This window comes from Ursus arctos, unplaced genomic scaffold (genome assembly GCF_023065955.2).
Source record: "Ursus arctos isolate Adak ecotype North America unplaced genomic scaffold, UrsArc2.0 scaffold_32, whole genome shotgun sequence".
Classification (NCBI taxonomy): Eukaryota; Metazoa; Chordata; class Mammalia; order Carnivora; family Ursidae; genus Ursus; species Ursus arctos.
In genome coordinates, this window is record NW_026623008.1 from 11,552,012 (window position 1) to 11,579,430 (window position 27,419).

The 27,419-nt window shown below is 49.0% G+C and overlaps 1 protein-coding gene across 1 annotated transcript in view; it reads right to left on the minus strand.

Moving 5' to 3' along the window:
* Positions 1–486: 486 nt before the first annotated feature.
* Positions 487–27,419, minus strand: part of SPATA21 (spermatogenesis associated 21) — a 34,869-nt gene continuing 7,936 nt past the window's right edge. The window contains exons 4-13 of the mRNA XM_026520148.4: positions 20,978–21,273; positions 20,541–20,589; positions 19,238–19,665; positions 18,760–18,848; positions 16,472–16,609; positions 14,247–14,318; positions 14,014–14,131; positions 2,261–2,433; positions 1,194–1,371; positions 487–658 (exon numbers count right to left, since the gene is read on the minus strand). Coding sequence (XP_026375933.2) covers positions 601–658; positions 1,194–1,371; positions 2,261–2,433; positions 14,014–14,131; positions 14,247–14,318; positions 16,472–16,609; positions 18,760–18,848; positions 19,238–19,665; positions 20,541–20,589; positions 20,978–21,273 — 1,599 coding nt within the window. The 3' untranslated portion in view covers positions 487–600. The remainder of the gene's footprint in view (positions 659–1,193; positions 1,372–2,260; positions 2,434–14,013; positions 14,132–14,246; positions 14,319–16,471; positions 16,610–18,759; positions 18,849–19,237; positions 19,666–20,540; positions 20,590–20,977; positions 21,274–27,419) is intronic.

The window sequence follows — 27,419 nt, forward strand, 5'->3', positions numbered from 1 at the left end:
CTCTGCTCAGGGAGGGGCTCTCTCTTTGTTAGAGAAATAGGCCTTGGGTGGTGAGTGGGTTGGGGGGCAAAGACCCACACACCCCTAGGTTCCAAGAGAAGGGCCCCCACAGGTCCTGGGGCTCTCTCTCGGCGACAGCATGGCTGAGACCCCTCCTTCCCTTTTGTAGGGTCTGTCTGCCCCTTTTAGGGCCCAGAATCTTTCTCACCATTACCTTCTAGCAAGTGGAGAGAGATGCCCTCTGCTCTTGGGGGAGACACTCGTCTGAAGAGAGTCCCAGCTCTGTGCTTTGAGCGTGCATAGAAGATCGAGACTTTGTGCCCGGGGTCACTCTAGCAGGAGCCCCAACCCCGGCAGGGTTTTGAGGTGTGTCTTGCTTCAGGGTTTCCTAAGCCTGAGGGAGGCTGGGGCCCTGCCCTCTGAGAGCCCAGTGGAGGGGTGAAAACCTGGGGGCCTTCCCTGGCAGCAGACACAGAGGCCCAGGTTCTTGATGTTTATTGGCTTACCAGGCCACAAAAGTAAAATCCAGCAGCAACACCTGCCTAAAGACCTGTCTACCTGCAGGCCTTGAGCAGCTGCCCAGAGTCGGGACTCCAGAGGTCAGTGGGTTCGAGCCGGCACAGAGCTGAGCCACTTTCGGCTCTCAGAGCTGTGGTCCCTAGTGAAAGGGGAGAAGGGTGGGAGGAAATGAGCCACTCCCACGTGCCCCAGGGGAGAGGTGGCTTCCCTGGGAAGCAATGGAGCCAAGCAGTTGGGCTCAGGGGCCTGATTGCAAGTCCTGAGTTCTTTTGCCCCCAAAGCACCTGGAAGGGGACTGGCAGGGGAAGCTTCCGTCCATCCAGCAGTTAAGCCTATTTCCTACTGTTTCCAACATGGAGTCAGACTCAGGCAAAGGACTTGCGAGCTAACCCCCTACGTGGTGGTAGCAGCCTGAGAGGAAGACGGCATATGCCACTGAGTCCGGGCACAGCGAGGCAGAAGTGCCCTGACTCAAGCACAGTCGACGTGGCACATGGGCCCTCAACAAAGCTTAGTTCCTTACTGCTTCCATCCTTCCCCCTTTTCCTCCCTGGAGCAGCAGTATCCCAGGCATTGTCTCTTGGAAGGATGGATTCCCCTTGGGGTAGGCCAGGGCCTCGTAAAAAAGGTGCTGGATGGGCCTGAGCTGGAGCTCCTGTCTTCTGGGCGCCTACCTGCTTCCTTGAGATCCTGACTGGAAGAGGAGGCTCCGGATGTCGGGGCCCAGGCTGGGAGGGGTGCACGGGTCCAGCACATAATGGCTGCCCTGCTTCCGACGGACCGTCTTCTTGTCCAGCCGCGGACACAGTGGGATGCAGGGCACCTGGGCGTAGGGGCTTTGCAGGTTGGCAGCTGGCAAGGGAGGAGGAGGCAGGAGCGGGGAATGCTTCAGAGCAAGTCCAGCCTTGGGAGGCAGGGGACCAGGCTGAAATCCCAGCTTTGCCACATCCTGAGCTGGGTGGGTTTGGGCAAATCACTTAACCTCTCTGAGCCTCTGGGTAAGCTGGAGGTGAGTACCCATCTCACAGAGCTGACTATGAGGATTAAAGGGATAATACTTGCTCAGCGTGCAGCTAAATGCCGAGCCCAGCATAAGGGCTAATAACAGCTTACACAGGAGCACGTGTCTTTGTGCTGGGTCCTGGCAGTCTGGCAGGCACACTGGAGAGACTCTGGAAAGCTCCTAGCCCATCACTTGGCACACAGTAGGAGTCTAATCAATGGCACCTGCTCTTAGGGGGAGGCAGCTTTGCCCAGTGAAAAGAGCACAGGTTTTGGAGTCAGACCTGCGTATAAACTGCCCTTTCTGGCACACATTAGCTGTGGGGCCTTAGGCCTTGGGCTTAAACTTGCTCAGTTTCACTGTTCTCATCTGTAACATGGGGTAAACCTGATCGTGAGCATTAAATTCTAGCACATCTACGAAGGGTCTAGCATGCATGGGGAGTGACCGCAGTGGGTGTTCAGTAAATGGTGAGCTGGGATTGCTAATCACCCTCCCTGCTCAGTGGAGGCTCTCAGGACCAACGTGTGCTCAGGGCTAAGCCCCAGGGAAGAGTGGAGAAGGCCCTTGTCAGAACGCGAGAGGTGGGGTAGTGGTTTTCAGACCGTCGACTGATGCGCACAGTTAAGCCCAAAGTGGGAAACCGTGTCTCTCAGCTCCTGGGTCTGGCTGTGGGGCCCAGGGAAAGAGGCCAGGCGGGCAGGAGAGCAGAGTGCTCACCGTGCCCAAGGCCCTCACCATAGTTCTGCTGCTTCAGCCGGCTCAGGATCCCGAGCACCCTTCGTTCTGGGACTTCCAAGTCTGCCTGCTGGGGGCTGTAGGGAAGCTTCTTCCGGGACCGCAGCCGGCCTATGGCCAACTCCATCTCTCGGGCCTTACAGGTGCCTTCCTTCAGCTTCTTCTGGTAATAGCTGGGGAGGTAGTCCCCGCCCAGCTCAGCCCGGCTGTGTTTAAATTCACCCTTCTCCCCCCTCACTCTTTTGGAGCCCCTGTTCTGTCTGACCAGCTCTGGGACAGGGACACCAGCCCAGGAGTTAGGAGACCTGGGTTTTAGTCCCAGCTCTGCCGTTAACTCCCTGTCACTGTCTCCTCTGGACTCCAGTCACCCTGACCCTAGCTGTGCAAGTCACAAGACTTCTCTGGGCTTTGGGTTTCCCCTGCGTAAAACGGATCGAACAGTCTTCATGTTCTAGGATTAAATAACAAGGCCCATCGAGCACTCAGCAACAAGGCCCATGGAACGAGCCTGGTCAATGTCACCTATGATTTCTGTCACTGATACTGTTACTTAGACGTACACGTGCTCTGTAAGACAGCTGTGCGATTAACCTGTTCATTTTCCAGATCTGAGTTTTATTTTCTTGACTCACTGCTACTTGCCTGCCCACTAGACTGCAGTTGCTCGTGCCTTCAGCAGACACTCAGTGGGTGTTGCCTGCAGGCTGGCCGCACATCTAGGTGATGGGGAAGGCAGTGCAGGACATCTCCATAGGAGGTCCCTGCCTCCTAGTGTCCCAGCCCCTCTCTCACTCCGGCCACTGCCACAGTGACCACTTCCACATGGTCCTTGAGCAGCTTTGCACAGGGACAGTCTGAGGTGGCCTCACCTCAGCAGCCTCCTGCCTGGAGCTTCTCTGATGCCCAGAGTGCAAGCCGGAAGTGCAGAGGAATTAAACCACAGTGGGGGCCACCCCTGACCAAAGGAGCCAGCAGCTGAGGTATACAGGTTTCTCTTTCTTCTCCTGACACAGTTCTGAACCACCATTCATAGTCTCCTCAGAAGATCCTGGGGATGGTTGACTCAATAACACATGCTTGTATTGGCTCCTCCTCTGTTCACAATTCCTTCTCTCACTCCTCCCTGGAATCCCTTTCTAAATCGACTACCTAGGCACGCACCTAGTGGGAGAGTCAAACCATGAACAAATAAATACAAGACCACGTCGGTAGTGGTGGGTGTAATGAGGGCAAGTAAAAGTTGGACAGTGGGTAGTGATAAGTGGCTCTTTTGCTCACAGTGGTCAACAAAAGTCTCAGGGGTGGTGATATTTGAGCAGAATGAGGGGAGGGGGCAAGTCAAATGAATATCTCTGGAGGAACAGTCTTTCAGTCAGAGGGAATGGCATGTGGAAAGGCCAGGAGGTGGGAAAGAGCTCAGTGGGCTCTAGGAATGGCAAGGAGGCCAGAGAGGCTAGAGCCTGGTATGTGAGGAAGAGTGGGAGACATGGGTAGCAATATGGCAGAGCCAGACCACCCAGGGCTTTGAGGCAGTGGTGAGGGGTGGGCACGCTCCTCGGTGCTGGGAAACATTTAAGGCTTAAGTTGCTGGTTCTGCTGGGTTCTCTGCCTATCTCTGGGGCCTAGAATTTGGGGTTTTGATGAGCTTCACACATGGAACACAGAAAATGAATACCAGAGCCCTCACATGGAAGTTGGAGCTAGACTCCAGTGTAAAACTAGGACCTGAAAAGGCAACATGTTGATAAGAAGGATGACCTAGAAAATAACTTCACCCCACAAGGGCCAAAAGGACATGAGCAAAATGTGTGCAACTTTCTCGGTCACAATTTTAAAGGAAATTGCTCGCTCTCCACTTCCTCTCTCCCCTTCCCACGGGCTTGAATTCGGATGTGTTGCTGGTAAATTGGCTTAGGATTGACCTAGGGAGTGGTGGAACAGTAAGTTAGAAAGAAACAATAAGTTGTGTGCTGGGCAGCCTTGTCTTCCTGCCTCCTTCTTCTGGACTGTCAATATAAGAGAGAAATAAACTATCTTGTTTGAACTGTAGTGCATTGGGGTCTATTCCTGAACGAATACCAATACAGAATTCTATACCCAGCTAACCTACTCAGCGTGAATATAAACAAACTCTTTTTGCAGACACATAAAATCTCAAAAATTTTGTATCCCATGCATTCTTTCTCCAGAAGCTACTGGAGGACATATTCTTCTACAGTGAGGGCATAAACCAAAACAGAAAAGATAGACATACAGAAAACAGGAGATCCAACACAGGAGAAGCAAAGGTAAAGGAAGATGGTAAAGGGAGCTCCCACGTTGGTAGTGCAACTGCCATAAAGGACAACAAGCTTAGACTAGATCACTATAGCATAGAAGACAGAATAGGGCTGGCATTACTGACCAGTTGTTGAATCACTTCCTTTCTAACCCAAAAAAGCTACTAGGGAAACATGCTCCCATTATTTTTTAACTAAACCAAACAAACCAAGAAGGATTAAGCAAACCAAGGAAGAGTAAGGCATGCAATCTAACAAACAGAATCCTAATCAGCGGAAAGGAAGAAAGAATTCCTAGGATGACAACAGACCCCCAAGATGACAGCTCTGCAACAGGCTTAAAAAGAAATTAATCCAAAAATAAGAATAATGAAATTATTTAGAACATGCCTCCAAGAAAAAGAAACTCTAAGAAGGCACAGGAATTATTTAGTGAGTACAAAGAAAAAAAAATCAAGGCAATAGTCAACTTCAGGAACTAGAAAGACAAGGAAGTGAAATCATAGTATAATAAAATACTCAGCTGTTAAAAATTGCATAGCCATAATAGTAGAAGCCCCCCCCCCAAATTATTTAGTAAAAAATGATAATGTTAGAATAGGTAGAGCTTGGGGGATGGTTGTACCAGGGTCAATAGAGACAAGTCAAAAAATCACTAACCAAAATATTGGAGTACATGCATATTATTTCAAAGTAAGGAGAGAGTCAAAAGAATTTGTCTTGGGAAGGGAGACTTCAGGGAGTGGGGAGCATGGCAAAGAATGGTGTAGGAAACTGCAGGTGTTTGCTATTAACCTTTTCAGACTGTTTGGCTTTTTAAACAATGTACACATTACTTTTTTAAAGAATTAACTCAAAGGATAAAGTTACGTCAGTTGAATACTAACCAAAGGAAGTTGGTATAACATATTAATATTTAAAAAATTAGGCCTTAAGACAAAAAGCATTACTAGAGACACAAACGATTACCATATAATGATAAAATATTCAATTCATCAGGAAATACAAAATTCTTATTTTTTTAAGATTTTATTTATTTATTTGTCAGAGAGAGAGAGAGAGACATAGAGAACAAGCAGGGGGAGCAGCAGGCAGAGGGAGAAGCAGACTCCCCACTGAGCAAGGAGCCCAATGCAGGGCTCGATCCCAGAACTCCGGGATCATGACCCGAGCTGAAGGCAGACACTTAACCGACTGAGCCACCCAGGCATCCCTTGGAAATACAAAATTCTAAACATGAAATATAAAGCAAAATGTGATAAAACTACAAGGAGAAGAAGACAATTTCATTATCACAGAAGTGATCATGGGTACTCAGCTTTGCCGGTGTAGCATCAGGGAATCCCTATCCTCTATGTGGATGAATGAAAGTTTAACTGTAAAAACAGAGCGAGCTGAATGTGGCCTGCAGCCCATAATTTGCTGACCTCTATCTACTTACCTAAAACTAAAATCCACGGAGAAACAGAGTTTGGAAGTTGAGTCTACCAAGTTAGAGGGTTTAGGTAACACCTGGGCCTTTCACAAATATGTCCTAGCAAAATAAAAAACCAAGACTCCATAAACTCAAAGTGATCAGCCAGTAACTGCCTATAAGAACAAAAAATTAATGCTCATCAAAGGAAGAGTCCAGTTTCCAAACAAAACAGAATCCAGTCTCTAAACCATATCATCTAAAATGTTCAGGACACAATAAAAAATTATCAGACATGCATGGGGTGCCTGGATGGCTCAGTCGGTTAAGTGTCTGATTCTTGGTTTCGGCTCAGGGCATGATCTCAGAGTCCTGAGATGGAGCCCCATGTCAGGGTCTGTGCACAGTGAGAGTCTACTTGAGATCATCTTCCTCTCCATCTGCCCCTCGCCCTGCTTGCTCATGCTCTCTCTCTCTCTCTCTAAAATAAATAAATAAAACCTTTAAAAAAATTATTAGACATGCAAAGAAATAGGAAAATGTGGCCCGTAGTAAGGCCCATAAAAATAAACTCCTGGAAAGCAAACTTGAGGAAAGCCCAGACGTTGGATTTAGTAGACAATGGCTTTAAAAGAGCTATTAAAGGGGCACCTGGGTGGTTCAGATGGTTAGGCATCTGCCCTCAGCTCAGGTCATGATCTTAGGGTCCTGGGACCGAGACCCACGTTAGGCTCCCTGCCCACCAGGGAGTCTGCTTCTCTCTTTCCTTCTGCCCCTCCCCCCACTCATGTGCACATGCATGCATGCTCTCTCTCTCTCTCAAATAAATAAAACCTTTTTAAAAAAGATATTAAAAATATATTCAAATAATTGAAGGAAAATGTGATCTTCATGAATAGAGGCACAGAAACTAGAAACAGGAAACAAATGGAAATTCTAGAACCAAAAGGTGTGATAACTGAAGTGAAAAAGTCACTGAATAGGCTTCATAGCAGATTGGAGATAGCAGAAAAAAGCATTAGTAAACTTGAAGACAGATCAATAGAAATCATCAAATCTGAAGAACGGGGGGAAAAAAAGAATTGAAGACAAATGAACAGGATTCTGTTTCTGGCCATAATGAAGGAACTGGTCCTGAACTTGTCTTCCTGCGAGAAATAACTATACATGGACAAAATAGCTGAAACTGTTGTCAGATGTTGAACAATGGGCAGCACAAGACTATAATCCTTGAGAGAGGAGAAACCAATGAGGTGAACTTAACGATCTCCAGAGAACTTTGCCTGGAGGTACTTTCTGGACTGCGGTGCATGAAGTGGCACCCAGGCAGAACAGGAGACTCGCTGAGGTAAGGGGACAGACAGTTGGTGAAGATGGAGGCCACTGGGGTTAGTGTATCAGGATATCAAAGAGATGCGAGCCATGCAAAGAAGGAGTTGCCGAAACATGCATGGGGTATTCTTAAGTCTTTGGTTGCGCGCTAAGCAGTACACACAGAGTGTGAAATTTTATGAAGCCAGACAAAGAACAACAACAACAAAACAACCAAGTAATTACCAGAGTTTACCTATGGCTGAGAGACACATGCGTTTCAAACAGCCAGAGCAGAAAGACTTAGTTGAACACCTGTGGAATGAGTAGAACTCTTATATGAGCTCTCTTTCAGTAGTCGGGACTCACTCAGCCCTAGAGGAGAGACTATACTGGATCTTCCCTAACAAAGCTTTAAAACCTTGGATGAGGGGGGGCGCCTGGGTAGCGCAGTCGTTAAAGCGTCTGCCTTCGTCTCAGGGCGTGATCCTGGCGTACCGGGATCGAGTCCCACATCGGGCTCCTCCGCTGTGAGCCTGCTTCTTCCTCTCCCACTCCCCCTGCTGTGTTCCGTCTCTCGCTGGCTGTCTCTCTGTCACATAAATAAATAAAATCTTTAAAAAAAAAAAAAAAAAACCTTGGATGAGGGGCACCTGCCTGACTGAGTTGGTACCGCATGTGGCTCTTGATCTCAGGGTCATGAATGTGAGCCCCATGTGAGCCCCATGTTGGTGGTAGAGTTTAATAAAATAAAATAAAATAAAATAAAATAAAATAAAATAACCGTGAAAGAAAGACTATCCTCAGTAACTTAACCACCTGCCCTCTAGTTCAACACTTCAAAGAACAAAATCCAGACACTTGATAAAGAAGTGCCATCATATCCAGCATCCACTCAAAAACTAAGAAGCAAGAAAGTGACCAATAAAAAAAGAAAAATCAGGAAAAAAAAGAAAAATCGGTTCATATAAGCAGACCCAGAAATGACAAAGACGATGGAATTAGCAGAAGAGGATCTTAAATGAACTATTATAAATATGCCCAAGGACTTAAAGGAAATACAAACATGAGGAGAGAAATAAAACTATGAAATAGAACCAAACGAAATATTTAAATATGAAAAATGCAATAGCTGAAATGAAAAATTCATTGGATAAGCTTAAGAGATTAGACACAGCAAAAGAAAGTATCAGCAAACTTGAATACTTAGCAATAAAATTATTCAAAGTGAAGCACAGAGAGATAATTCAGGATACAATGATCAGAGCCCCAGTGACCTCTGAAACAAGTTTAAGTGCTATGGAATTGGAGTCCCAGAAGGAGAGGAGGGGGGCATATAAAAATATTATTTATCGAAGAATGGACCAAAAAAGAGAAATAGGATTTAAAAAACTGTAAATTACAAATCCAGGAAGCTCAATGAACCCAAAGTAGGATGAGTACAAACTGAATGGACCTAGTCTCAGGACTAAGCGATGGAGCCTGAGAACTATGGACATCGTGCTTAGATTTGTTCTTTTCTGCCTGTTACGATCTGTTTTTCCTCTCCCTTTTACAGATTTCTTATTTCACAACTTCCAACTCGATTTCCTCCCCATAGTCACTAATTAAGCTTTTAATATATGAGATTCACAGGCAAGTTTCAGGTAGGGGGGAAATTAAGGAGTTTAGGGCATACCACTGCAAAACACACCACTTTGGCATATGGTTATTTTAGTTAAAAGCACTTAAGGGGTGCCTGGGTGGCTCAGTTGGTTAAACGTCTGACTCTTGGTTTTGGCTCAGGTCATGATCTCAGGGTCCTGAGATGGAGCCCTAGTTTGGGCTCCACGATCAGTGGGGAGTCTGTTTGAGATTCTCTTCCTCTCCCTCTGCCCCCTGCCCAGCTTGCTTGCACTCTCTCTCTAAAATAAATCAGTAAATCTTAAAAAAAAAAAAAAAAAAGCACTTGAAAAACAGCAGATGCAGGAAGGACACTCGGATCTTTCTTTTTCTTTCTAAAAGCAGGTGATAAAATTCCCACAGCCCTCTCTGTACCAAGAGGAAGAAACATTCTTTTTTTTTTTTTTAAGATTTTATTTATTTATTTGACAGAGAGAGAGAGAGCAAGGCCGGGGGGAGTGGCAGGCAGAGGAAGAGGGAGAAGTAGGCTCCCAGCTGAGCAGGGAGCCCAATCCAGGACTCGATCCCAGGACCTTGGGATCATGACCTGAGCCAAAGGCAGACGCTTAACTGACTGAGCCACCTGCGCCGCCAAGAAGAAACATTCTTATCACAAGAGATGGGGAGCCTTGGCTGAGAGAACTCCGTAAATAGACCTTGTTAAAATAACTCTTATCGGGGCGCCTGGATGGCACAGCGGTTAAGCGTCTGCCTTCGGCTCAGGGCGTGATCCCGGTGTTCTGGGATCGAGCCCCACATCAGGCTCCTCTGCTGGGAGCCTGCTTCTTCCTCTCCCACTCCCCCTGCTTGTGTTCCCTCTCTCGCTGGCTGTCTCTATCTCTGTTAAATAAATAATTAAAAATCTTTAAAAAAAAATAAAATAACTCTTATCTTTCTTCAGTCTGCCCATATAGTTTCACTACTTCTCCACATTCACTACTCTCTGTTCAACCTAGTATGTAAGCACTCAGGCTGAGTTGCTTCTTTGGGTCTTCATTTTCCTTGTGAGGGTGCCCAAGTACATGTAAATAAGATTCATATGCTTTTCTCCTCTTCATCTATCTTTTTTAAAAGTTTTATTTATTTATTTATTTAGTTAGTTAGTTAGTTAGTTTATATACTAACTAAAATGAAATGTGTCAACACCTGGGAGATACACAATATTTTCCGGATGACCAGTGCATGTTACAAAAACATTCATGGGAGAAGAGCCGTTCAAACTACAAGATAGACCAATGGACTCTTATATTTAAAAGAGTACAGAGGGCTTCTGGCTGGCTCAGTCAGTAGAGTGTGCAGCTCTTGAGTTCGAGCCCCACTTTGCATGTAGAGAGTGTTTAAATAAATAAACTTTAAAAAAACCAAAAGAGTAGAGGGGCCCCTGGGTGGCTCAGTCAGTTGAGCGTCCGACTCTTGGTTTCAGCTCAGGTCATGATCTCAGGGTCATGAGTTCAACCCCCTGTGTTGGGCTCCCTGCTCAGCATGGGATTCTGCCTGGGATTCTTTCCCCCGTCCTCTCCCTCCCCCTCTGCTCCTCCCCCTGCTTTCTCTCTTTCTCTAAAAAGAAAGAAAGAAAATCTTTTTTAAAAAAAGTAGAAGAGTACAAAAAGTTCATTCATATGGTTTCAGAGTCCACACTGCAACCACATAAGGCTCTACCACTTATCAAGTCTGGTTTAGTATCAAAGAAAATGATCCACATGATATGTGGTATTAAATGAAAAGGCTATTAAAATACTTCCTTTTCCAGTTACATATTTGTGTGGGCCAGAGTTCTTTATACACTTCACCCAAAGCAACGTATTGCAACAGATTGCCCAGCAGATAGGAGACAGAAAGCTGTCTTCTTTTCTGCCAGACTCTGAAGAGATTTGCAATATTGTCTAACAGTGCCATTCTTCTCAACATTTTTTTTTTTGGAACTGTGGTTATTTTTCATTTATAATGTTTTTTTATGTTAACATATAATTGGGATTATTATTGTTAAATAAGTTAATAGGTACTTTAATTTTTTTTCAGTTTTAAGTTCAAATATAGAAAATATTGACAAAGATTCCTTGGTGTCCTCAAAAATTTTTAAGAGTGTAAAAGGGTGGGGTGCCTGGGTGGCTCAGTTGGTTGGACGTCTGACTTCGGCTCAGATCCTGATCCCAGGGGTCCTGGGATCAAGCCCTGAGTCAGGCTCCATGCTCTGTGTGGAGTCTGCTTAAGACTCTTTCTCTCCCTCTGCCCCTTCACCACCCCCCATCGTGCTCTTACTCTCTCAAATAAATAAATAAAATAGTTTTAAAAAATGAATGTAAAGGGGTATTGGCCAAAAAGTTTAAAAACTGCTCCAGAGAAACTCTTGCCCACGTGTCCCACGAGACATATACAAGCACATTTGCACTGTTTCTACCACAGCTGGAAACTGAACATAGCCCTAATGGCTATCAGCAGAATGAATAAGTATACTGTGATATAGTCATGCGTAATTGTATGCAGCAGTCAGGGCACCTGGGTGGCTCAGTCAGTTAAGCGTCTGCCTTCGGCTCAGGTCATGATCCCAGGGTCCTGGGATCGAGACCCTCATCAGGCTCCCTGCTCAGCTGGGAGCCTACTTCTCCCTCTTCCCCTGCCTGCCGCTCCCCTTGCTTGTGCTCTCTCCCTCTCTCGGTCAAAATAAATAGATAAAAATTTTTAAAAAGTAGTACGTAGCCGTGAGAACAATACACGATCGATAATTACTCACAAGAACGTGAATGAATCACAAAAACATAACATTGAGGAGAAAAAACAAGTAACAAAAGACTTTCTACAGTATGAGCCCACTCACGTAAAGTTCATGAACAGCTAAACAATAAAGTATTCAGGAATACAAATGAATGTGAATGAAGACCAGAAAGCGCCACCATGTATCTACCAGAATAAAGACTGACATCGCCAAATTTGCACAAGAGGTGGAGCAACCGGAACTCTCATATCAATGGTGGGACTGTAAAAGGTACAAGCACTTAGGGAAAGTTCTGGTGCGTTCTCAGAGGTAAAATACGCCTCCCTGCAATTCCCTTCCGCACATTCACCCGAGAGAAACAAAAGTATGTGTCCACGAAAGAACTTCCACAAAACTGTTCATGGCAGTTTCGTTCATTATAACCCACACTGGGAACCGCAGGGAAATCCATCCATAAAAGAACAGATGAACCAGCTGGGGTAGATGCATGAGTGGAACACTACGCAGCAATAGAAAGGGGTGAACACTGACGCCCACAACAACAGGGACAAGTCGCAAAAGCATTGTGCTGAGTTCGAGAAGCTGACCCCCTAGGACTCCACACTGTATGTTTCCATTGATGTGAAGTTGCCAAAAGGCAAAAACCAATCTGGGATGGGAAACAAACCAGAAGAATGATCGCCTCTGCAGGGGTGGGTTCGGAGACCGACTGGGAAGGATCGTGAGGGCGCTTTCGGGAGTGATGGTAAAGTTGCATATACCTTGAGAGGGGTTCAGGTTGCCCGGGTGTGAGCATTTGCTGAGATTCACACACTAATGATTTGTGTGTTTCACTGACTGTAAATTATACCTCAAATAATGGGAAAAAAAACCCCTCTAGATCAATGTCCATCTTTAGTTAGTGATACGTATGCTGAAGTATTTAGAGGGAAATGACTATAATTTATTGTGAAATGAATAAAAATCCGATAGGGACTGATGAATAGAGGGACAGACAGACACAAGGTTAGAACAACATAGCAGATTGGCAATGGTTGAATCTAGGTGGTGAGTATATAAAGGTTCACTGTGAAATTCTCTCAACTTTGCTGTATATTTGACATTTTGAGTAAACAAAGGGAAAATAAACAAGTGAAAATCTAAAACAGAAAGGAAGGGAATAATGGTTCATTCTTATTTGGGGAGAGAGTGCTTTGTGGATGGGGTAAGGCACATAGGGCTTCGAGGTTATTGGAAATGATCTATTTTTAACCTGGGGAAATGGACGCATGGGAATTCATTTTATTGTTTTTAAAATGATACATTCATGTTCCTTGCTCAGCGAGGAGCCTGCTTCTCCCTCTGCCTGCCTCTCATCCTGCTTGTGTTCTCTCTGACAAATATATAAAAAATCTTTAAAACAAATAAATTAAAAAAATAAAATTATATGTTCTTTAGAGTTATATATACTTAGAGTGATTTACAGATGCTGGGAGGGAAAAAAGCCCTTTTGTCTCTGGGGTTGCTAAGCTGGTGTTGCTGGAACAGTCTGCTATCAGTCCTCCGCCTCTGGCCCCATGTGACAAAGCCTGGTCTTGGTGGCAGGGACAAGTCTCAGTGTGATACACAGAGAGACCAGGTGGGCCATTCTGCCGCCAGGCTTTGCTTTTAGCCCTGGAGTGTGGATGTTCCTTTTGTATGTAGCCATTCCTTTCTTAGATTGACATCCGCCCAGCCCACTCTGGAAATCTGGGGAGGCTTCCATCTCTAGTGTTCTCTGGGTCCAGGCAGTCTCCATCATGTTCCTGTTCTGAGATTGCCATATGGGTACCGCAAGAAAGAATTCCTCTTGCTGCTGATTTGTTCAGCTGGGGGGGGGGCTGAGTATGGGGCTGCCAGTTGCATCCTTCCCACTGTAGGAAAAGCCTAGCTGAGCTTTTTTTTTTTTTTTTAAGGTTTTTTGGTTTTTGTTTTTGAGAGAGAGAGCGAGAGAGATCACAAAGGGAGAGGGAGAAGCAGGCTCCCAGCTGAGCCGAGAGCCCGATGCAGAGCCTGATCCTGGGACCCTGAGATCATGACCAAAGCTGAAGGCAGACCCTTCACCAGCTGAGCCACCCAGGTGCCCCAAGCCTAGCTGAGCTTGAAACGAGGGTACAGAGATGAGCAGGAGAGAGAAAGCTTCAGTGCTATCATCTGGTCTCCCGGATCCCACCACTCCTGAGGCCATGATCCATTATGTGAGCCAATCTATTCCCCTTTTGCTTGAGCCAGTTTCATTTGGGTGCCTTTCACTTGCAACTAAGAGTCCTCACTATCAAAATTCCTCAGCTGCCAAAATACGAGGTGCCATTTCTGGGTCTGCAACCGTCCACCCCCAGCCACCGGCCGCACTCACTTGGTGATCTCCTCTAAGGCTGTCTCGGGCAAGGCGAGCATCTCCACCAGCAGGGACAGGATCTCAAAGAGCAGAGTGTGGGGGTTTGGGGGGGCCATGTCCGTCGGGGCGTTCTGTTCTGGGGACATGGGATGATGTCTGCCGTTACCATTTGGTACTTCTGGATGCCCACTGTCCACCAGCCAGCAGGCCGCTCCCTGAGCTCTGACTCCTCTGGGCTCATCCCTACTCACCCACGGAGCAGAAGAAGCGCCTGGTGTCTGTCATCACAGCCAAGAAGTCCTTGAAGCCCACATGACCGTCTCCTGTGGAGGCCAGGGGTAACAACAGTGGGCAGGGGCCTGCCGGAGCGGGCCCAGGCATTGCAGCCCAGGCCTGGTTATTAGCATCACTCGATGGGTTTGATTATAAAACACACAGAAGACGCATAGTCAGCTCATATGTAACATATACTCAGTGTGGCAAGCGGGCACAGGAAGTGCGGGGCACACAGTTAAGCAGAAGGCGAAAATTAAAGTCTTCTGGGTTGGAAGCTTCTAGAACTTGGGTCCTGGAGGCAGCAGTCTGGGTTCACATCCCTCGTCCACCACTTACTATCCGTATGACCTTGGCAAAGGCCCCCACCCTGCTAAGCCTTAGTTTTCTCCTCTAGAGGGTGAGGGTAACCATGATACCTGTCTTGTGGGAGAACCAATGAAGCAAAGTGCTTAGAACAGAGCTGTGCATATTATACAAGCTCAGTAAATGTCAGCAACTGTTGTTATGACCGTGTGCTAGTCACTGCCTGAGAATTACGGACCCACACAAGTCCCACCTCGGCCTTCAAGGCCCAGCAGGACCTGCCTGTTGCCTGTCTCCAGCCTCACCCGGTGCCAAGTGCCCCCAGCATGAACCTGTTCTTCCGCTGGGGCCATGTTCCCTGCTCCGGGCCTTTGCACGTGCTGCTTCCTCTTGCTGGAATCCTCTCTACCGCTCTCCAACTCTTTAGTAAACATCCTACGCGTGCCTCTGCTTATCATCCCTTCCCCAAGGGAAGTCAGACCTGACCGGGTCAGCTGCCCCACTAAACACTCTCATAAAAGCCTGTACTGCAACCACACACTCGTAAGATCCGGAATTTAAGGGAGGTGCCAGAAGGCAGGGACTGGGTCTATTTTGTTTTGCGCTGTGTCCTCAGGGCTTAAGACAGGTATAGGTCTTGGGGGTGCCTGGCTGGCTCAGAGGAACACGTGACTCTTGATCTCAGGGTTGTGGATTTGAGCCCCACATTGGGGGTAGAGATGACTTACATAAATAAAGCTTAAACAAAAAGACAGGGAAGTCTGAGCAGATGTCTTCTGAACCATTAGACGAATGAATGAATGGTCTCTAATCCAGAAAACCACCCCCTGGAGGTACCTAATACTCTTATCCCCATGTCCCGGATGGAGCCTGAGGCACAGAGAAAAGCAAGCTTTTGCCAAGAGTCACAAGCTGGGGTCAATTCCTGGCTTGTGTGTGTGGATTCGCCTCTGTGCGGTGATGGAGGAAGCATAGTCAGTTAGGTAGTGACCAGGAGCCCAGGCCCCTTACAGCCTCACTGCCCCCCACACCCTGCATCTAGCCAAGCAAACCACGTGGGGTTCCCCTCACCCTGCATCCTCTCCCCTTTCTCTAGCGTATTTCTACCACGAGGAATACCTTTCTTTCTTCTCTCCCTGCCTAGCCCCTATTTAATCTTTCACAGTTTGGCTCAGGCATCACCTCCTCCAGGAAGCCTTCCTTCCTGATCCCTTCTTCCAAGCCGCCTTCCTTTGGTGATTCTTTCTTCTGTGTCACTGTCTATGTGTCACTGTCTATGTGTCACTTCAGGGGCAGGGCTCATGGGTCTTATGCATCTCTTTATTCTCAGTGCCCAGCACAGACAGGTGCATGCAGTGGGCACTTAATAGATATGTACTGTGCTCAGCGCTCTGCCTGGATTATCTCCTTTGCTTTCCAGCAGCCTGGTGAGATGGATACTATCAGCCCTATTGTACAGAAACCGAGGCTTGGTGAACTTCAGTGACTTGTCCAAGGTCACGCAGCTGGTCAGATGAGTGACCGAGTCACAGGAGAATGTCCGATGAAGCACACACACAGGTCTAAAAGGGAGGGATCTCAGAGATCACCTACATCCTGGGGTCAGGAGGTAGGTCACGGTCATCTCCGGGTCCCCAGAACCTGGCACAGAGTAGGCGCTCAAGAGAGCGTTAACTTTGGGGGCCAGGACACGCCACAGAGTTCGTGGACCCCAGTGGAAAATGAAAATGCAGGATGGGGCCCCTCCCTAAAAAATTTATGAAAAATTTCCAGACTGCAACAGCAGAGCATTAAACTGCACGCAGGCCCCTTGAAGCGTGGAGTCCTGTGGGACTAGAAAGGTCTCCTTCTATTGCTGGCCCTGCCTGGCACTCAGAATGACGCCTCCCCCGCTCACCATCGACGTCAGCACTCATCAGGGCGTCCTCCACCTGAGCCGGTGTGATGGAGATGCCCACGAGCAGCAGAATGTTCCCCAGGCTCTGCGCGTTCACCTCGCCGTGGCCGTTGAGGATCTCAAAGTAACTGCGGAAGGCTGCGGTGGGGCCCCAGGGGCGGGGGTCATGTGAGGCGGGGACGTGCCTTGTTCCCGCCACCCATCCCCCCCGTCCAGCCACCCTCCTGCCCAGCACCCTTCACCACCATGGCTGGGTGGAGGGGCACAGGCAGCTGAAACAGCGACAGTCCCACCAACTCCCTCCACTCTCTATTCCAAGGTCAGGCCAAGGGTTCAGCTGCTGTGCTGCAAGCTAAGCTCCTTGGCAACCTTCGCTTTGTACCAGCAGCACAGCCACTGTAGGGCACCCCTACCCTGTGCCAGCCACTGAGCTAGGCTCTTTGCAGCCACGTTCTCGTTACATTCTTCCAACAGCCTTGTAAGAGGGGGATGCCTGTGACTTTTGTCACAATAGGGAAACTGAGGCTTAAAGGTTAGGTGACCAAGACAGGTCTTTCTGACCCTTAAGTCTGTGCCTTTGACTTTGGTGCTCTGTGGTCACTCATGCGCATGGACGTGCCTTCTAGAACGGCCTGATACCAAAGCTGTGCCTGGCTTCGCAGCCCCGCAAAATGTGGGCAGAACCCACGGACCGAGGGAGGGGCCGGCTCTGCCGTTTCATAATCAGCTGGGTTGCTGCTGTGGGCTCAACGGCATCCCCCCGAAATTCTTACGTTGAAGCCCTAACCCCCAGGACCTTAGTGTGCGGCTGTATTCAGCGACAGAGGTGGTTAAATTAAAATGAGAGAGTGGCGTGGGCCCTAATCCAGTCTGACTGGTGTCCTTACAAGAAAAGGAAATGTGGAAACGAGACACAGCAGGGATGTGTGTGCACAGAGGACAGGCGACGTGAGGACGCAGGAGGACACAGGCAGCCACCCGCAAGCCGAGGGGAGAGCCCTCAGAAGAAGCCAAATCTGCCGACGCCTTGATCTGAGACCCGTGACCTCCTGAACTATGAGCAAAGAAATGCTGAGCCCCCCGTCTGTGATGATCCTCTGTTAAGGCAGCCCAAGCAAACCACACAACTGCCACGGGCAAGCCACTGTACTTCTCTGAGCCTCGATTTTCTCATCTGCGAGATGGACAGAACGGTCCCTTTTCCGAGAACAGTTGTGTTAATTCAGTGCCTGGCACCTAATAGACTCTGAACTGAAATGAGGAGAGAGGAAGGACTAGGGTTCTAGGGTTGGGGTGAGTGGTGACCCACCAAGGGCAGGCACACCAAAAAAGGGAAAGAAGAGAACAGCTCTTAAAAGCAGATGTGATCTAAATGCATGGTGGTTTGGGCCATCAGAGCAAGCCACTCGGGGCTGCGGGGCGTGGTGGGGACTCTGAGTCTCTAAGCCGGAACAGCACGTTGTCGGTGAGCTCTGCTCAAGGATGTGGGGCAAAAGAGCCTCTCTGAAAATGCCTAGAGGGTTGTAATGCTAGAAAGAGTGAGCTTCCAGGATGGGGTCATGGGGGGCCAAAGTGCTCATTCAGGGAAGTCAGAAGAAGGGGCCGGTGGAGAGGGTCACAGATTTGGGCGAGGCGTGAAGGGTGGAGGGAGGACCGATCGGTGCTCTTCTGGGGCTGGGGCGGGGTGCGGCAGGGCTGCAGGCAAACTGGGGAGCTCACGGAGTCAGCACTCCCTCCTCCTCCTTCTCGTGGGCAAGTGGCAGGGCCCAGTGCCTCCCCCAGGTGGGTGTTCAGAACTTTAAAACTTTTTGGAGGGGATGGGATGCAGCGGGAAATGGGAATTGTCTGGGGCAACTGGTCTTGTTAAATGGTGAGGGATGGTCTAGGGCGGATGAGGGGGCCCTGGAGCCCTGCCTCCCACCCAAGACACCTCCAGAGGACCAGTAGAGTGGGCTTGGGTTGAGGGAGGCAGAAAGGCCTCCAGAGCTTAGAGAACTTTGCTGGACTTGCTCCCTTTACTCAGAGAGGTGGCTCCAGAACTGGAAGAGGACTGGACCCCAAGGGAGAGGGCCCAGCATGGGCTCTGGGTCCCCCAGCCATCTGCCACCCTGCACTGTCTCCCTAGCCAGGAAGTCTCCACTGGGCCCACGACATGGGGCTGCAGTGGGCATCAGGTCAGTGGTGTGATCTGGAGCCCTCTGTGCGCCTCCACCCCCCCAGCCCACCCTGCTCCTGAGGACTGAGACTCCTGCCACGGGTGGGGCTTCCCCGGGCAGGCCTGCCCTCACCTTCCTCTTGCCTCAAGGTGAGGTGCTCCTCGAGCCTCTCGTCCCAGTTCTGATACAGCTTGAGGAGGCCGCGCTCCTCCAGCTCCTGCCTGCAGAGGACAGACCCCAGACACAGGGCACACATCCAGCCACCCTTGCTCGGGGCCACCCCAAAAGCTAGGGGAGGGCATGGGGGAAGGTGGGGCAGAGGAGAGCATGGGAAGGACCCTGGGGGAGGCTTTGGGAGGTCAGGAGAGTCTCAGAGTGACCCTGGGGAGGAGGAGGCAGGGGTTTGGGGATTAGAAAGAGAAAAGCTGGCAGAAATGGGGAAAAGAACTTAGACGTGGGGGAGGGAGGGGGGCAGAAGTGAGCAGAAATGGAGAGGGGACACACGAGAGGGAACAGGTCCAGTGACAGGGACAAGAATCTGGAAGAGAGATGCCAGGGACACCGGGACAGCGGCTCTGACCTTGGGTGCCCTTTTTGGGGTGGGTCCTACCGTGTCTTGGCGCTGCTCAGGCTCCTCTCTCCGCTCAGGTGCAAGAGTTCTGCCCTTCTCCAGCCCACCTCCAGGGTGGGGGCCGGCAGGGCGGCAACAGGCCCTGAGGCCGGGACCGGGGATCCCACGGGGGCGGGGGCGGGGCCTGGCCCGGGGGCTGGCGATCCCACGGGGGTCTGAGGCAGGGTCAGAGGCAGGCTTGGGGCTGAGGTGGGCCCGGGGGTCGGGGTCCTGGGGGACTTCCGGTTTGGCAGGGCCCGGGCCTTGGCAGCCCTCCGATGCGTGGCCTCCTCCTCCACCTCCAGCAAGCACTTCATGAAGCCCTGCCGAAGGTTCCCAAGGTTCTGGGCCCCTGCGGCCGCAGTGGGCTCCTGAAGCTGCTTCTGCGCCGGGTCCGGATCCCTCCTCTCTCCAATGCCCCTCACCTCCTGGGGGCAGGACAGGTGAAGGGATCCAGCCCGATGGGCCCACAAAGTTTCTCCCGCCACTCACTCTGCAGGGCATCCTCGAACTGCTCTTCCTCCCTGGGCCCCTGGAGGATGTCCCCCAAATCTCCTGTGCAGCCCAGAGGCTCCTCCCTGCCCTTGACCTGGGCTCTGCTGCCTCCTGCGCTGTGCGTCAGGGTCTTGAGCCAGGCGCTCCCCGCCCCACCCCTCATTTATTTCCTTTCCTGTGCTCGGCATAGGCCTTGTCAATACCTGTTGTCTGCTGACCTGTACGGAAGGTAAGCTTCCCGTGGGCCGGACCTTGTCCGCCTCTTCTATCCATGACTATCCAGTGACGGCCCGTGGTAGGCACTTAATAAATGCCCATTCATTTGTCCGACAAATCTAGCCACCCCCTGCATCTGTCCGTCCTATGACAGGGACGGGCTGTCCCCAGCCTGCCTCCAGCCACAAAGTCATGCCACGCAGCCTCCTGCCCAGCCCTTCCTCCCACGTGAGATGCAGCCGCTCTTGTCCCTAAAGCACCAGCTCTATTTTGTCCATTAGCACAAACATGCTACATTATCTGCCTTCTAAAAAAAATCTCCCCTGACAAACCCCTCCAGCTGTCGGCTCCCAGCCCCCAGCCCAGGGTTCTGCTCCTCTTTCCAAGCTCCAGAGTCTAAGGTCATTCTTTGCCCCCCGCCCACGATGCACACACACGTGGGCGTATGCACACTCGCACAGACACATAGGCACTCTCACACTCACACCCTCCCCAGTTGGACTGCAAATACCATCCCAGCCCCCCCTTTGCCTCCCTCCTCCTCCTGATTCTCCACCTGTGCCCTCCCCACCCCCACTCTGGCTCGACTTACCTGCAGAAGTGCAGGACTTGGTGCTGGCTGGGTCTCCACAGCCTTGACCCTGAACGAGGGAGACCCCCCGGGGTGGCAGAGGGGTTCAGCTCAAGGCTCGTCCTCTGCGCTGACCTTCCCTCAGCCCCCAGGACACTCAGGTCCACTACCCCAGCCTCGTGTCTCCAGCCTCCTCATCTCAGAGGGGCCCCTAATTCCCTCACATCCCCATGTCAGGACAAGACCCTAAAAGCACAGGTTTGCAGAACTAAGAATTCCGGTGTTAGAACTACCCTACAGATGGGGAAACTGAGGCCCAGAGGGGCATGACCTCCCCAAGGTCCTACATCATGTCAGGAGCAGTCAGGACTAGAATTCACCTCACCTGTAACTTAACCGAAGCATGGTCTTCCTGGGTCAGGGAGTCGGGTCGGGGATGGCTTCAGAGGATGGCTTACCTTCCTTTGGGTGGGTCAGGTCCTGGCACGCATGGCGGGGAAGAGTCGGTTGTCTTTTCCTCCGGAGTTGCCAAGGGCATTAGGGGCACTGCCTCCTGGGAACTGTCCTCCTGTCCCCCTGGGCCAGGCCCTGGCAAAGCCCCCTGTGGCCTGATGTGCGGCGTGTCCACCTCCTTGGGGAGCTTGTCTCGCCGTGGCTGCCCACAGCTGTCCAAGGTGCAAGAAGGCTCCACTGGCTGCACTCTGTCTGCCCCATCAGCTGCCTGGTGACCTGGGGTGGGCTGACACTCCCGGCCCTGCCGAGGACAAGACACCAAAATGAGGAGCCTGAGCCTGGCTCCCAGGTGAACCTCAACACTCGCGTGGAGACCAGTTATCCCAGGCTTTCTGTGATCCAGCCACGGCAAGCATCCTCTTACTGAGCGCTCTCACACCCCTCGACGTCGGCACAGACTCTCATTTTCAGGCATGAGGACACTGAGGCCCTCAGGCATCACGGCCTACCCAAAGTCATGGTCCGTGCTTCTCTGGGGACGGAGAAGGGGAGCTTGGAGGAACTGAGGTGGTTCCCCTTAAATGGGATTTCCCAAGGAATGTTCAAAGTACTAGAATCCTTCTCGGTCCTCCCTAAAAAAGGGGTGTTACGTTAACTGATTTCAAGACTTACTGTAAAGTGACTCATGATCAGGACAGGCTGGGATCGGCATAAAGATAAATAGATGAGTGGACAAAGAGTCCAGAAATCAGCTTACACATACGTGCTCGACTGATTTGCAACAAAGGTGCAAATTCTGTGCAGAAAGGGGGGTCTTCAACAAACGGTGCTGGAACGGTTGGATGGCCATATGTCAAAACCTGAACCACGATCCAACACGCCATGCACGAAAATTAACTCGAGATGGGTTATAAATTCAACGATTAAACCTAAAATTATAAAACGTGAAGAAAATATAGGAGAATATGTGACCTCGGGCTAAGCAAAGACGTGCAAGAAATAACACCAAGAAGTCAAGCCCTAAAAAAAAGATTGATAAATTAGGCCTAATCAAAATTCAGAACGTCTGTGGTTTTTTTTTTTTTAAAGATTTTATTTATTTATTCGACAGAGATAGAGACAGCCAGCGAGAGAGGGAACACAAGCAGGGCGAGTGGGAGAGGAAGAAGCAGGCTCATAGCGGAGGAGCCTGATGTGGGGCTCGATCCCAGAACGCTGGGATCACACCCTGAGCCGAAGGCAGACGCTTAACCGCTGTGCCACCCAGGCGCCCCCAGAATGTCTGTGTTTTAAAAGTCACTGTTAAGCAAATGGAAAAGACAAGGAGCAGGCTGGGGGAGAACATTCACCAGTCACATATCTGATAAAGGACTTGTATTCAGAATATATAAGAACCCTCCAAACTCAATAATAAGAAAACAAAGAACTTGATTTTTTTTAAAAAGGCAGAAAGTGAAAAGATGATCCATAAAATGGAAGAAAAAAAATGTGTGAATCATGTATCTCATGAGGGACTAGTATCCAGAATAAATAAAGAACTCCTACAACTCAACCATAAAATGACCAATCCAATTAAAACAATGGGCAAAGTATTTGAATAGACATTTCTCAAAGAAGATATACAGATGGCCCATAAGCACATTTAAAAATGTTCAGCATTGGGGCGCCTGGGTGGCTCATTCAGTTGGGCGTCTGACTTTGGCTCCAGTCATGATCTCAGAGTCCTGGGATCGAGCCCGGCTCAGGCTCCCTGCACTTGGTGGGGAGTCTGCTTGTCCCTCCTCCTCTGCCCCCCACCCCTGCTCATTCTCTCTCTCTCTCTCTCCCTCCCTCTCAAATAAACAAAATCTTTTTAAAAATGCTCAACGTCATTAGTCATCAGGAAAATGCAAATTAAGGCCACAATGAGAGTCCACTAGGCACCTATTAGGAGGCTTAAAATTTAAGACTGGCCCTACCAAGTTTTGGGGAGGATGTGGAGCAAATGGAATTCTTGTACCTCCAGTGGGGATGGAAAATGGCACCAGCACTTTGGAGAACACTTTGGCAGTTTCTTAGTAAGTTCAACACGTGCCTACCATATGATCCCTTCTACTCCTAGGTGCTTATTTGCTCAAGAGAAATGAAAGCCTAGGTTCCTCCGGACCCAAATGTTTGGAGAAGTTTTATTTGTCATAGTCGAAAAGTAAGAACGAACCAAATGGCCATCCGTGGGGGAGGGGGAAGCCATGGCGGTGTATGCAAGCCGTGGAATATCACTCCGCAAGGAAAAGTGTGAAGTCTTGAGACTTCAGCAGCGTGGATGAATTTCCAAAGAACCTTGCTGATGGAAAGCAGCTGGGCAAAAAGAAGGTACCCTGTACCCTTCCATTTGTGTCAAATCCCAGGAAATCCAAACAAATCCGTAGCAACAAATGCAGATCAGAGGTGGCCTCGGGATGGGGTCGGGTAGGAGGAGGGATGATGAGGGGCATGAGGAAACTTCTAGAAGAGGTGATAGATATATTTAGTTTCTTGATTGTGATGACAGTTTCATGGGTGCGGACATATGTCCAACACATCAAAATCCCCACTTGAAGTACGTGCTAGTGTGTGTCCATCATGACTCACCAAAGCTTTTTTTAAAAAATATTTTATTGGAGGTTAAGATGGCGGAGGAGTAGGAGACACCGTTTTCAGCCGGTCCCCCGAGTCGAGCTGGATAGGTACCAGACCAGCCTAAACAACCACGGAACCAGCCTGAGACGCAGGAAGACGCATCTGGATCTCTACAAATGAACATCTCCAGCGCTGAGTATTGAGGTACGAAGCGGGGAGCCATGAAACTGTGCACAGATATCGGAAGATAAACGGAAGGGGAGGGAGCCGCCGCGTTCGGGCGCCGGGAAGCGGTAGCCACTTGCACGGGAGAGCGGGCGGGGCTCGCGGACGGCACCCACAAAACAGCAGACTGAGACCGTGAGCCGGGTGCGCGCGCCACCAGGCATCTCGCGGAACCCCGGAATCCCGGTGCGCTCACGGGATCCAGACTGAGACCAGGAGATCCGGGAGCGCGCGCGGGGCGGCTGGCGGCTGGCGGCATTAGAAACACAAAGGACAGAGACCCGCCGGCCCTGGAAGTGAGGGCTGGGACGCCGGGTGTGGGGCGCACATCCCGGGACGCTGCAGGGTTGAGCAGCACCAACAGTAACGGAGTTAAAGTGGCCAGAACATCAGTAGAGAACGGGCCGCAATCCCTCTGTTCTGTGACAGAGGCTGAAATTTGGCCGCTGCTGCTCTGACTCTCAGAAGAGGCACAGCAAACCGCCAGGGAAAGCCGCCAGAGAACAAAAGCCTGGAAATACCGGCTCAGGGAGCGCCCATCCCCATCCCCCCTCACAGGGGACGCGGAGACTCTACCCAAACAGGGCTGCCTGAGTATCGGCGCGGCAGGCCCCTCCCCCAGAAGGCAGGCTGAAAAATCAAGAAGCCCACAACCCGGGCGCCTCGGTGGCGCAGTCATTGAGCACCTGCCTTCGGCTTAGGGCGTGATCCCAGCGTTCCGGAAAGGAGTCCCTCATCGGGCTCCTCCGCTGGGAGCCTGCTTCTTCCTCTCCCACTCCCCTGCTTCTGTTCCCTCTCTCGCTGGTTGGCTGCCACATAAATAAATAAATAAAATCTTTAAAGAAGAAGCCCACATCCCTAAGATCCCTATAAAACAAGGGGCACGGCCTGGGACCCAGTCAATAATTTGGGCTCTGGAAACCCCACAACCTCTCTTCATCAGAATGACAAGAAGGAGAAGCCCCCCCCAGCAAAGAAAAGACAGTGAGACTGTGGCCTCTGCCACAGAAATAATGGATATGGATGTAACCAAATTATCAGAAATGGAATTCAGAGTAACGATGGTCAAAATGATGAGTAGAATTGAAAAAAGTATAAACGAAAAGGTTACTGAGAATATAGAATCCCTAAGGACAGAAATGAGAGCGAATCTGACAGAAATTAAAAATTCTATGGGCCAAATGCAGGCAAAACTAGAGGCTCTGACAGCCAGGGTCGCAGAAGCAGAGGAAAGGGTTAGTGAATTGGAGGATGGGTTAATAGAGGAAAAAATGAAAATAGAAGATGGTCTTAAAAAAATCCACACCCACGAATGTAGGTTACGGGAGATTACTGACTCAATGAAACGATCCAATGTTAGAATCATCGGCATCCCCGAGGGGGTGGAGAAAAACAGAGGTCTAGAAGAGATATTTGAACAAATTGTAGCTGAAAACTTCCCTAATCTAGCAAGGGAAACAAACATTCGTGTCCAAGAAGCAGAGAGGACCCCTCCCAAGCTCAACCACGACAAACCTACGCCACGTCACATCATAGTGCAATTCGCAAATATTAGATGCAAGGATACAGTATTGAAAGTGGCCAGGGCAAAGAAATTTCTCACGTACCAAGGCAAAAGCATCAGAATTACGTCAGACCTGTCTACACAGACCTGGAATGAGAGAAAGGGTGGGGGGAGCATATTTAAAGCTCTTTCAGAGAAAAACATGCAGCCAAGGATCCTTTATCCAGCAAGGCTGTCATTCAGAATTGATGGAGAAATAAAGACATTTCAGAATCGCCAGTCACTAACCAATTTTGTAACTACGAAACCAGCCCTACAGGAGATATTACGGGGGGTTCTATAAAAGTAAAAAGGCCCCAAGAGTGATACAGAACAGAAAGTCACAGCCAATACAAACAAAGACTTTACTGGCAACATGGCAACATTAAAATCATATCTATCAGTAATCAGTCTTAATGTAAATGGTTTGAACCATCCCATAAAACGCCACAGGGTTGCAGATTGGATAAAAAGAAATGACCCATCCATTTGCTGTCTACAAGAGACTCATTTCAAACCCAAAGATGCATTCAGACTGAGAGTAAGGGGATGGAGTACCATCTTTCACGCAAATGGTCCTCAAAAGAAAGCTGGGGTAGCAATTCTCATATCAGATAAATTGGATTTTAAACTACAGACTATAGTTAGAGACGCAGAAGGGCACTATATTATTCTTAAGGGAAGTATTCAACAAGTGGATATGACAATTATAAATATATATGCCCCCAACAGGGGAGCAGCAAGATACACAAGCCAACTCTTATCCAGAATAAAGAGACATATAAAGGAAAATACATTAATAGTAGGGGACCTCAACACTCCACTATCAGAAATAGACAGAACACCCTGGCAAAAACTAAGCAAAGAATCAAAGGCTTTGAATGCCATACTCGACGAGTTGGACCTCATAGATATATATAGAACACTACACCCCAGAACCAAAGAATACTCATTCTATTCTAATGCCCATGGAACATTCTCAAGAATAGACCATGTTCTGGGACACAAAACAGGTCTCAACCGATACCAAAAGATTGAAATTATCCCCTGCATATTCTCAGACCACAACGCTCTGAAATTGGAACTCAACCACAAGGAAAAATTTGGAAGAAACTCAAACACTTGGAGACTAAGAGCCATACTGCTCAGGAATGACTCGATAAACCAGGAAATCAAAAATCAAATTAAACAATTTATGGAGACCAATGAGAATGAAAATACAACAGTCCAAAACCTATGGGATACTGCAAAGGCAGTCCTAAGGGGGAAATACATAGCCATCCAAGCCTCACTCAAAAGAATAGAAAAATCTAAAATGCAGTTTTTATATTCTCACCTCAAGAAGCTGGAACAGCAACAGAGGGACAGGCCTAATCCACGCACGAGGAAGCAGTTGACCAAAATTAGAGCTGAAATCAATCAAGCAGAAACCAGAAGTACAGTAGAGCAGATCAACAGGACTAGAAGCTGGTTCTTTGAGAGAATCAATAAAATTGACAGACCACTGGCAAGACTTATCCAAAAGAAAAGAGAAAGGACCCAGATTATTAAAATTATGAATGAAAAAGGAGAGGCCACGACGAGCACCATTGAAATTGGAAGGATTATTAGAAATTTTTATCAACAGCTATATGCCAATAAACTAAGCAATCTGGAAGAGATGGAATCCTTCCTGGAAACCTATAAACTACCAAGATTGAAACCGGAAGAAATTGATTCCTTAAACAGGCCAATTAATTATGAAGAAATTGAGTCAGTGATAAACAACCTTCCAAATAATAAAACTCCAGGCCCGGACGGTTTTCCTGGGGAATTCTACCAAACATTCAAGGAAGAAATAATACCTATTCTCCTAAAGCTATTTCAAAAAATAGAAACAGAAGGAAAGCTACCAAACTCATTCTATGAGGCCAATATTACCTTGATCCCCAAACCAGGCAAAGACCCCCTCAAAAAGGAGAATTACAGACCGATTTCCCTAATGAATATGGACGCCAAAATCCTCAACAAGATACTTGCTAATAGAATCCAACAGTACATTAAAAGGATTATCCATCACGATCAAGTGGGATTCATACCTG